The 12,512-nt window shown below is 34.5% G+C and overlaps 1 protein-coding gene across 1 annotated transcript in view; it reads right to left on the bottom strand.

Annotated features, from left to right (window-relative positions):
* Nucleotides 1–12,512, bottom strand: part of TUSC3 (tumor suppressor candidate 3) — a 117,189-nt gene that overhangs the window by 41,128 nt on the left and 63,549 nt on the right. Inside the window, exon 6 of the mRNA XM_074155016.1 lies at nucleotides 8,084–8,173. Within this exon, the coding sequence (XP_074011117.1) occupies nucleotides 8,084–8,173 (90 nt within the window). The remainder of the gene's footprint in view (nucleotides 1–8,083; nucleotides 8,174–12,512) is intronic.

Genomic DNA, 12,512 nt, shown 5'->3' with positions numbered 1-12,512 from the left:
TTGCCAAGAAAGGTTGGGTCAGATGATCCTTGAGGTCCCTTCCAACCCGGTGTTCTATGATTCTATAAATTCCTTCTTTTACCTGACAGGGATTACTCAGTTTGATTACTATAAACTACAGAATTATGGATGTGCAAAAGGCACATGAATGGTTTTTTTTTGTTTGGAATTTTTTTTAGAACAGTGATTATATAAAAAAAAAATATCATAGACCTAATTCTTTCATTCCATTGACCCATATTAAAAGTGTGAAGGGCTGCTAAATGCAGACAACTTCCCTCTTTAAAATGGTAACGCTACTTTCTCTTCATGTAAAGCACTCTGCTATGCCAAGCGACCACAAGACCTGTGAAAGGTTATTTCATGGTTTTGTTTATTGCTCAAAACATACATTTGAAAGACTTTCAGTGTAGAACTCTTATTAACCTAAAGTTAAAGCTCTCTAGCTTTTAACAGCTTTCATATAAATATTAATGATAGACTTTTAAATGGAACAGTGAAAAATGCCTCCTCTTTTCAGTACAAACATGTACAAAAGAACTACAGTCTATTTCTAATAAATGTGTAAGTATTGAATACTAAGAAAATGTAATGTACGTTAAATCTGCTGCTCAGATTTGTGCATCACATTAGCTTGATGCAAGATGCCTTTAAAAAAATATAAATTAATAGTCAACGTTTCACCGGGATCCTAAACTATAACACTATAGTTCACATATTGGAGTATATTCTAGAGAATCCCAATAATTTAGGTTGAATGTTTCCTTTGGACCTAACAGAACAGCAGAAAGCTTTAATATTAATAACACGTTGAAAGCATTTCTGATGACATAAGCATTACAGATTCTTCTAACAATTTTCAAGATATATTGTAATGAGAATTGTAATTAAGAGGATGGAATTATATACATACATTCCAATTCTTTTATAATTACAACCATTGTAATAAACAGAAGTATAGTACCAACCAATGATCATTACATAAACAAACTGTACAAATTAATTTCAGAAATGCCAAAAAAATCAGAAAACTAGTTCCTTAATTTATCTAAAGGTTCTTATTATTTGTTCTAAAGCTGGACGAAATTTCTTTTCTGCTACTGAAGCATTACTTTGCTGAAAGAAAAATAAATGCATACATGTTCCTGGATATGAGTTTCAAAGGTGCTTTGAATAGGTCTACTGTTATAAAAATCAGTGATAATTTTACCACTGACTTAGAAAAGAAAAAAAGCCATCAAAACCCAAACCAATAAAAAACCTTGTTTAACCCAAAAATCAAGTCTTGCCTTTACCAGAGTACCTACTCTCACATCTGTTCATATGTATACCCCTCCCAAGTACCCCTTTATTCTATTTTAATATAGCATAGCATAGGGATAGGGTTTGCCTATCTAAGCACACCTTCTGAAGCCAAAACTGGTTCCTCAGGTACCGCAGTTCAGAATTTATTGAATTCTTATGCTTATGCTGCTGGGCGGTGGGGAAAAAAACCCTAAGAACAGGACACTTCTAAGTCGCAATATGAAAGGTACAAAGAACAGTAGCAGTAGCATCATTAACGTTGTGAATGTTCATAACTCTTCAAAAGAGTAAGCAGGGAAGATAATGAAAACATACTTGTGTCTGTCCCTATAGTGCCTACAGATACGGGTATCAACATATATAAATTAAAAAAAAAAAAAATTCTTATGAATGATTCAAAGAATAGAAAAACAAAAACCATAGATATCCTGCTATTTAATGTCCAGGACTTCTGAGAAATATTCAATATCTAAAAGGTGGAATGTATAGTACTACCCTACTGCTTTTTTGAGACTCAGAAGAACAATCTGCATCTATAATGAAACTTTTTAGTTTACCCTTTCACTTAGTCTTTATGTCTTCTTCTATTGTTTCTTCTTTCAGGAACAGTCAGTAGACACGAAAGGTTAACCAAAGAAAGGAATTAATGTTGGCACTAGAGCTAGACAAAAAAAACTGTCAGAATAATTTTTGGTTCCATAAAAACATACAAAAAACATTTTATATTTATCAAAATATCAAGTAACAAATAACTGTTGCCTTGCAGATTGAAAAAAAATAGTATCACAAGTTACTTATTTTCCAGTGTGGATAATGTAGTGATATCATCATAGAGCTAGTGCCACGTAAGCAAACATATGCTGTCAAAAGCTCTGAAATAGTGTACTGCTGGGTTAAGTCTAATTTTACTAAAGTCATTGTTAAATTCTAATTAAAAACTCGGGTAAATCAGCTTTTATTGAATAGAAGGATAAAATTTACCTTGACTGTTCCTGAGGGAAATGAAAAAAAAAAGATAAAAATAAATTAAAAAGTAAAATGCAAATAATGATGTGGATGGTCAAACATTAGAACAGGTTGGGGAATCTTTAACCATGGAGACATTCAAAATTCACTCAAAGTCCTGAGCAACCTGACCAGCTTTGAGCAAGCAGCTGGACTAAATGATCTTCAGACATACCTTCCAATCTAAATTATTTTATTAGAGAAGGCTCTTACCTTTTAACATTTACAAAAACAGTGAAGTCCAAGAAGACAGAAAAAATAGATTCCTACCCGGCACTCAAGCTGGGTTTAAGAAAATGGCACTTGTTCTGGTAGAAACAGAACAACATGAACATTCTGGTTTTCTGTCTTAAAAAAAAAAAACAAACATATTTTTCTGTATTTCATTATGATTCTATCTTCAGATAGTTCGTAACTTCACATATTAGAGGTCTCCCTGACTTTTGACATAAAAAGAGCTGTTCTGTACAAACCAGTTCTTCTTTCAAATGAAGTTAAATTGCTTCTAGGAGCCCATCTACAGTTTGCAAAAGGTGGGCAGGCAGGAGGGGGAGGAGAAGTGTTTGTTTGTTGAAAGTGGTATCAGTCAATTAAAATTGGATTTCTGTTGCTACAAGCAGCAATTAAAATCTAGCCCTTTTTTCATTTTATTGGATTTTATCATGACAGACTACTTGCTGCCTGACTACTTGTCTAAAATGAAGTTTTACTTGATGGGAACATGTTCCAGGTTTTCTCAGCCAGAACTACAGAACTTGCAAAACAACGGTACTATCTGAACTTTTACAGCATGGATGCTTCAACAATTGACCATGTTAAGAATTTAGAGGGTCTAATGCTTCCTGTGAGCAACCCTTCTGTCATAACCATTTTCCCACCTCCTTTTCTCCCCACAATAAAAAAATGGGTACAAAATATTGTGTAAGGTTTCCCTTTTCTAATATCAAAGTAGGAACACGTGTAATACAGAAAGTTACTGAAATACCAACTACGATCACCCTTGCAATCTCAAAAATTAGGACAGATGTCTTTACAGGTTAATAGTTTTCCAAATACTACTTTAGATATGATGCTGCCCATTTGTTAGTGTGCTCATCTGTTAACAGAATTGTTTTCTTCTAGTTCTACATCTTACACTGCCATTTGTTAATTTTTTGACTAAATCAAGATAGAAGTTTAAATCAAAGGCTTGAGAAAAACTTCACTAGTTGCAGCTTCTGAGTAGACTCACTGCTTTGATGATCACAGGAAAGTAATTTCATTAAACACACTCATAAAATAAATAACCTACTTCTCATTTCTATCAAGCACATTAACATAAATAATTGGCTATTCCAATAAAATATTAAGAAGTATTTTCAATAGCACTATGGTTAGGAATATTGTCAATAGATCACCAAAATATTACTGTGGTACTCCTAATGCCAATCTGAATATCTTATGTTAGACACTGATATAATAATGCGTATGGACTTTTCTAATCCAAAAGGAAGACAAATATATAATAATGTATCATATATCAAAGTGAATTTCTTGTATATTGAAACAGCTACCAATAACTCTGGCCAGTTTCAGAAAAGTTGGACATTACAAATACAGTCTTGGCAAACTGGACTTCAAACATGCTTCCAGATAGATGAAAGGGAAAAGGACAATGTATTTACTGTGACTTACAGAGCTTGAAAGGGAGAGTCATTCTTTAAAACTGTTCCAAGAAAGTTTCATTTATTTTAATTAGACTCATATGAAAAAGTCACATCAGAAAACACAGAAGAATATAATTTAATAAATGACATTTTGTCCTGCTTATTAATAGGGCACTAAAGCGAATTAGGATTCTTGATATTCTAACCAGAAACTTTTCACACAGAGTACTTAATTTTGCATTAACAAATGCAAAAATGAATAATAGCAAACATATTTTTCATTTAATTTCAGAAACTTACAGATTATCAGATACCTGTATCAGCTAGACCCTTTGAAAAGTGATATGTTAGAGACTGTTCCTGAATAAAGATCAGTAGTTATAAAACTATGAAAGGTAAGTAGGGAAAAAAAAGGCTGAATAAACCCCACAATTGAATAAATATTTATATTTGGTCTGATATTGCGGGGTGTTCTATTTGAAAGATCTGCTAAACAGATATAAATTGCTTCCTAAGGACATAATTTGTGTTATGCTTGAACAATTTTAAGAAGCTTTTAAAATATAAGACACGTTAAAAAAAAAATCCAATTAATATAGTGGCAAATAATACCATTATCTGTTTCACAAAGCATCAGCTTATGTAGGAAAACCATCTAATATCTGACAATAAAAATATCATATTCCCCTCTACACACAAAAAAATCTTCCAACCTCTAATAATTTCCTCTCAGAGAAGTAAAGGAAATTATGAGCTTTGAAAACCATCCGAATTCAGTATTTTAGATCAAGGTTTGCCCTGTTCTCATTTACAGTAAACTTCAACCATTTTAGAGATACAGTCTTGAGCACACTGCACAATAAAAATTGTAAAATTTCTATCCAAATAAAAAAAGAAAGGCTGCTAATCCCTGGATAGACATACGTAAATGCTTTCTTAGCAATTGCTACTATTTGATTAAAAGCTGATGAAAATCTAATGAGAATTCTTTTCTATGAGGTCAATTAAACAGCAACAGAACTACCTCTGCAGGAGGCTCAAAAATATGTAATTGCTTTCTCCAGCTCGCTACTTGTTTCACCACCAGCTCTACACAGATCAAGCTCTGAATAAAAATCACAACTCTCCCAAGACTCTTTATATACAGACACCGATGGAATGCTTAGTTTTCACTCTCAAACCTGGTAAAATAGGTATAGATTTTGGTGTCACATAGTCAGTAAGACCTAATCCTAACAAAATTATTAGGCAAAAGTCAAAGAACTCCAAAAATATAAGAGATAAAGAACATGTCAAGACAAAAGACTAGCACCAGTTTTGTCAACCTAAACTAGAACTGAAATATCAAACGATACTGTGTGATTCAGCTTTCTACATAAAAATTGAAACTGCTTTCACGTTGACCCCAAAACCTGAAATTAGCTGACGACAATGGAGAATAAAGGAAGTAACAGCAACAACCTCAAAAAGAGAGCACATCAACTTCACAGGGCAGACCCACACAGAGTTACAAAAATATGATTTAAAAGCTTCACACAAAGAATACAATCACAGAATTAAAGTAATTTGGGTAATCAAGCAAAGAATCGTAAATGCAGTGCACAAGTCAAAGATTTTAAGAACTGGCAATGTTATTTTACAAGATATTGGCACTAGTAAGTAGTGTTGTTTAAGTAAAGCAAACAAATGTCTTTTCATCTCTGGAAAAAATAGGAATTTAAGGAAGAGAAATGAAGTGTCATCTAAAATTATGACAAGAACAAAGCAAATAATAGAAGATATCTGAGGCAAGGAACAGTTTATGAAGACAGAATGTTATCACTTTCAAAGTCTGGTGGCATATCAAGCTCTACAGCTAGTACAGAACTGAACCACTAACTCCTATTAAATAACAAAAACTAAAAATTAGTAAAATTGAACCTAACAATAAAACAATTAAGCCTGGTGAGCTATTCTATGCCTCCTCTTAAAAGCAGAATTTTACATGGTAAGACTGTAAACAATTTTTCAGAGTATTACATGCAAGTAATCCTTGAGCAAAATTAGCATGGAAATTTGGAACTGCTACTAAATCCTAGACATTAGAAAGAAAACCATGAGTTAAATTTCATCCAGATGTAAGGACAGCAGTTGCTAACTTAATGCAGGACTGTGTTACAGTGAATTATCATGGCTGAATAAATCTAACAGAAGTGTTAGATAAACACTTTTATGATTTCAAATTCACAGGAACACAGATAAGTGCTAGAAAAATGAAATGGGAAAATACTCAATAATGTTATTTAAAAAAAAAAAAAGCGCAATGTAAAATAGGTAAAGGTTTACAGAATTCTTACTAAGCTTCTAATACTGGTAAAATCCAGAGTTTTATGTTACAACTATAGTGGTCAGTGGTCACATCAAATAAATCAGGAACTTGGTGATTCCGCATCTATAGTGGGCATCTGAGTGGTTTTATTTACTGACAGAGACATAGCTCAAGGAGGTGAATGTATTGACACATATGAACAAGAAAAGGCAGGTGAATCAGAGGCAAAAAATAACTTACCTGAAACCATATAATGGAGCAAAACCAGAAAAGAAGCTATGTGTGTTGACTAATAGAACTTACAAGTGTACCTAGAACTTAAAATCACCTCTACCTTTATTTTCATTGTTTAGTTGCATAGGTTAACACTCCCAAACTAGTAGCTTTTCAGACATTCAGATAGGATATGAGGAGTTCACACTCCAGAAACTGAGACAAGATGGCACAAATTCAGGAACAATTAAAAGGGTATTTTAAAATGATTTAATGTAGTCTATACTTCAGAAACAGGTCTTTAAGAAGGGCAATGTTTATAAAACTGGATACAGTAAAAACTAATTTGTCACAAATGGTGCTTTTTCTATGCAGTATTTCTCCTTTCTGTCACTCTGTAGGAAAGCATCATAAATTTAATACTGCAAGGCAGTAATAAAAAACTCTAAATTTTTATAAACATGTACAATGTTTTACAGAGATTATTTATTACATTATCAGTTCCACTACTGCATAACAAAGTTGACAGATGAAATCATGTCATTTTATGACATCAATATGCTGCTACATTCCTGATAAAAAGCAAGTCGGTAATCAAATTCAAACCATCATTTTTTTGTTACTCCAATTAAGATATGGCACAAAGGGAGCTTTGAATAATTTTTTCCTTTGAGACATAAGCCAGTCGTCTTTAATCAGCGATGGCCAAAGTTGAAAATCACTCAACAGACCACTACTCATGACAAAGTTTCCTGACTACTAAGTTCACTGCAAATTTTGTAGATTCCATCCCAACAGCTTGCTTGAAAATTTGTAAATAAGAAAGAGTAGTAGAAACTAGCCAAGGTCCTCTTTACCTTCTAAATAGGTAAAGAGAGTTTCTTCTTTTGAATACTGATGGACGTTTGCTAATTTGTGAGCAGGAAGGAACAAGTAAGAGAATTCCTTCAAAGACAGTAGTAGCAGGATATAACAGTAATTTTGGCTGTAATCAACTAGTGGTAACTTCTTAGTAAATCTGATATAGAATTTAAATTAAAGGAATAAAGAAATGCAGGAAAAGGCATTCCATAAAGTTCAGTGGAAGAGCTACAAGCATGCTAGAAAAAAAAGCAAATGAAAAATACAAAGCACATGAAAATAATTGCCTTCTCCTTTTAGAACTAAAATGCTCAAGAAAAAGTAAGATAAGAGGTTACAACCCTCTAAGGTTTGTGTAAATGGAGCTTAGAAAGAAGAAAAAAACAAAATTGCTTTTCACCTTTTGAGGGAGCACATTTCTACAAAAAGACACAATATCTATTTATCTTTGGACAGTGGAAATTGTGTGGTATGGAACATTTTATAACACCCACCACAGCTGGGAGCCTGATGAAGAGAATTTTGAAAAACATGGCCAGTCATTTCATTCCTCAAATCAAAGATGGTGGAACTTTCTAAACATCTGAAATGACTAAAACAGACTCTGCTTGCAACTGGAGACTTATGACTGGCACAATGTCATACAGTTTCTATGAAACTGCAATAATTCGCTATTGTAGACTCAATGTCCGGAGTGACTATCTATATATTTCCCCTTGAAATAAAATTAAAAAATTCAACTCACCACTTGCCCATTCTGAGGATTTTTATGTGCATATGGGGGTCCACGGATATGATTCCACATCTGACCAGATGTCATAGCAAATACAACACACTAGAAAAAATAGAAAAACAATATACTCATTTATTTGCCCAGAGGAACTCAATAGAAAACCATTCTGCTGGTGATGTTTTAGATACATATTTGTTTACCCAACCAGATACAGTATCTACCTCTATTTGATTTTTAGGATAGGGTTTTCAGATGTGTTGCTCTCATAAAATTCTTAATGACTTCTGTTAGAAAATGAGTTAGCTCAAGACAGAGATTTTCAAAATCTCACTTGAAATAATCCTGGCTTTATGTGCACTTGGAATTGCCAAATTTACACATCTATATGGCAAAAAACACTGATAGCAGTGGAATGGATTCATTGCAAATATTCTGCAAATGAGTGTTTGAGATTTATGTAACTTTTCATGAAGTTATTTCTGCCTCTAATCTAATATAAATATTTAGCTTAACTGTTTCCTTTCAGATGTATGAAATGATATATAAAACCATAAGAAAAATATTTCCAATTATCAAAAAAACCCTGTCTGTCCCATTTTATGAAATTCTTGTTGTGCATCCTATACGACTGTGATTCTTTTTAGCTGTGACGAATAACAACGCTTGAGTTAGCAGGAAAGTGAAACTGCCTATAGAATGAAGTGCGGAGTTGGGTTAGGGATGTATGAAAACTGTAAAAATGGACATTAATTCTTGCAGAAGGTCATATCGCAGAATCTATGTGACAATCATACTCATAGCAAGAGTTAAATTGACTATCCTAAAGATGAAAATATAGTAACTTTTGATCACCAAATGAGACAAACCGAAATGGGAAACTTGGATCATCTAAATATGTCTTCTGATTTACAGTATAGATAATCCTTAGAAAAACTTCAAGATACTTTAAGCACAGTTTTTATATGTATGTTAATTTTTACTGTACACCAGTATTCCCACCAGCACAATATAGTCATAGTGATCGGCCTCCAGGAGAGATAGGGAGGGATTCTTGATCAGGGAGAATAATGATAGGACGAGGGTAATGGTTTTAAACTGAAAGAGGGGAGATTTAGATTAGATAGCAGGAAGAAATTCTTGACTGTGAGGGTGGCGAGGCACTGGAACAGGTTGCCCAGAGAAGCTGTGGATGCCCCATCCCTGGAGGTGTCCAAGGCCAGGCTGGATGGGGCTTTGAGCAACCTGGTCTAGTGGGAGGTGTCCCTGCCCATGGCAGTGGGGTTGGAACCAGATGAACTTTAAGGTTCCTTCCAACTCTAACCATTCTATGATGATTTTATCACAATCACAGAATCATAGAATGATCAATTAAGTCAATGATGATTTAAGCAGATGAATCACAAATGTAAAAATTCATACCATGATGGTTAACTAAGCCAGGGCTTACTAAAACCCTTTAAAGAGTTTTTTTTCAAAGAATGTTTAGTAACACATTTGTGAAATAAATGTAAGGTAGTGTAGCCCTGTATCCCCATAAATGCAGCATTGGCACCACTAGCAAACTTTGCAAGGCTTTAGGATGATGTCATGTAAGCATAGGATGATAGCAGAGACAGCAAAAGTGGAAATACAGGATGTAGTATATCAGTATGGAATGATAAGGAAGGATTACACTGGAGACCCCAAGCTTATAAATATTACACCAATGGTGAGTTAATGACACACAGACATGGGACCTGATCAAAACCAGTTTTAGGGATAACAAAGACAATAAAGGACAAGCATCTAACATATGTAAGAAAATCCCATTTACCCATGTAAAATGTAGTTGCAGATCAGGGAAAAAAGGACAAAGTGTAAAAGTAGCCCCCAGGTGGACCCTAGAGCAAGGAGGAAGAAAGCAGTAGCATCATACTCCTCCCAGCAAAGAACTTGGAATGCTGACAACTCACCATCATAGAACCCCCTCACCCCAAACCAAAGCCAATGAATGGTCTCAAGATCTAGAGAGAAACAGTGGAGAGTAACCATGACATCAGAGAAAGGGAAAGATAATAGGAAGTGTGTGCATAATAGTTTTAATTGTGCTGGTATTATTGAGACTTTTTTGTGCTTGTGATAGCAAAAAAAAGAAAATAAAAAAAATACACTTTCATATCCGGTTTAATAATAACTCTTTATTGTAATGTTAAGATTTCAATTACACTAAGAACAGATTCTTGGCTTTAAATATAAGGTGTATTTCATTTTGCCCTTAACAGGATTTGGAGTGTAATAGTATAGTAATTAATATGGCAGATGAAAGAATACTGGTAGTGATTATTAGCAAATGGATTATGTTTTAATTAATAATATGCAAAGAGAAGAGACTATATGCTTCCTTACTGGAAAAGGGAAACAGGTAGTTATTTCTACCCCTTGCAGATTGCTTTAGCAGAGAAATTTATACTGCAATTTTAGTGATGAATCAGACACGAGATAGCTTATGTGAATGTACAAAAGTGTAGAAACTGAAGATGCGGGTAACAAAAGTGAGGTGAAAGAGGCATTTTGAAAGGCCGAAAGTTAGCTGAAAACTATAACATTGAAAGGGAACAGATGCATTGAGTGCACAAACTGTGGCTCTCAAAGTGAGTTTTCTAGGAAAAGTCATTTTACTCATCCTTAAATTACTGTATTTAATTTACATTCTCCAGGGCCAAATCTGCTTCCATATGAAATGACTGAAACAAAACCCACTTCAGTTTACATACAGACATATACTTTGTAATGGATAAACCTCTTGAATTACTGAAGATCTTTAACGCTTGCCAATACAAATACACTGTCTCACAACGTGGTAATGTCTAACAAAAAATATCTAGGAGACATAATAGTGAGGAGAAATAAATTCCAAGTATTGATCATACTGAAAAGGAAAGAGTTATCAATATGGTTGTTTATCCTGAAGACATCTTTCATATTCTTCCACTTCAGACTGTCAGTGACCAAGAAAACTAATTTAGTACACCACATCCTGGATCTACCATGATTTCCTTCCAACATGCACCTCTTCACTGTGTATTTCAAAATGACCTTTTCAGGAGCCAAAAAAAACTTCTCCAGCTTCTCCCTTGTCCTCTTCAACTCTTAATCTATTTTAAATATCCTAAGAAGAGAGCATTTCCGTCACATCCCTTAAGTAAGCATTTGGTATGCTACAGATAGCACTTGACATTCAAGCTCAGTTTGCTGTGTTCTGTATTCTCTTATTATGATTATCCAGGTGAAAAAAAAACATTGGAAAATACAGACTTCTACTGTTTGCAAAATAGGTTTGAAATACACACTATTATTCATAGAACAGATGCACGCATCTATGATACATCACACCAATACACAATGCTTACCATTCCAAACCCCACAGTTTCCATAGGATCCCATGCTTTGGGGTCCAAGATTTCTACAACAGCTCATTCACTCACCATTACTGTGTGGTGTTGTTTCCCAGAATAAAACTTCACCTACCAATGAGCAACTTGTAACATTTGATTAATCACTCCATATTTATCTTATGGGTTTATAATGTATTTATTTCAACGAAACAATTCATATGCAAAGAAATGGCCCCTTTCTGCAGTTTTCTTGGATCTTGTCAAAGTACAAAGGATGAAAACTGGAGAACAGGAGAAGATTCAAGCTGAGGCACTTTTCTCTGAGCACTGAGAAAGATTTTTAACTCTACCTATCCAGAGTGGAGTCTGTACTCCAGCAGTTCTAGAGAGAAAAGTAGCACAGACACCTTTTATCCACCTGCTCCCTTCTTTCTCCTTGCCAGACTCCAAGAACACGCTATATGCTGCACGCCACCTGAATTACCAGGGGAGTTCAAGGTTTAGCTATTTTAAGAGCTTCCAGATTTAGGTAGCTTATTCTGCATCCAAATGATAAAAGCAAACAGAGTAGATCTAAATTATTGGCTGGTGTGGTACAGGGAAGGAAGGAACTACTATTTGCTACAACACATTATGGTTCCAGGACCAAATATCCATAGGAAGTCTTCAGTGGCAATGAAGTCACTAGGACCAGTCCTAGGTGAGTACATGGTATGTGTAGACAGGACTACTCAAGGACCTTATTAAAAAATTGCAAGTGGTGCTTTCTTGATGGATTTGCAGGACATGACTTCAGCCTTAGTTTTGCCAAGAGGCAAACTGCTTCGAGCTCCCCCATGGTACGTTTGTGGGTGGTACCACCAGACTCCTGAGAACAGACGCAAGGTAAATAAGCCCCAAGAGTCCCACCAGAACACTGAATTGCTAACAAGACACAACTTTACAGGTACACGGGCAGAATTACTTCATTGTTCTTGGTCTTGCAAGCTTTCTTAAATGATTTGGGTTTAACGCATTACTTTCTCAAAGGCACGTTTTGTTTAACAGTATCTTCCAGTGTATTAAAA

The sequence above is a fragment of the Numenius arquata genome, chromosome 10 (genome assembly GCF_964106895.1).
Source record: "Numenius arquata chromosome 10, bNumArq3.hap1.1, whole genome shotgun sequence".
Classification (NCBI taxonomy): domain Eukaryota; kingdom Metazoa; phylum Chordata; class Aves; order Charadriiformes; family Scolopacidae; genus Numenius; species Numenius arquata.
The sequence above is the reverse complement of the archived record's forward strand: the minus strand, read 5'-3'. Positions and strand labels throughout refer to the sequence as shown.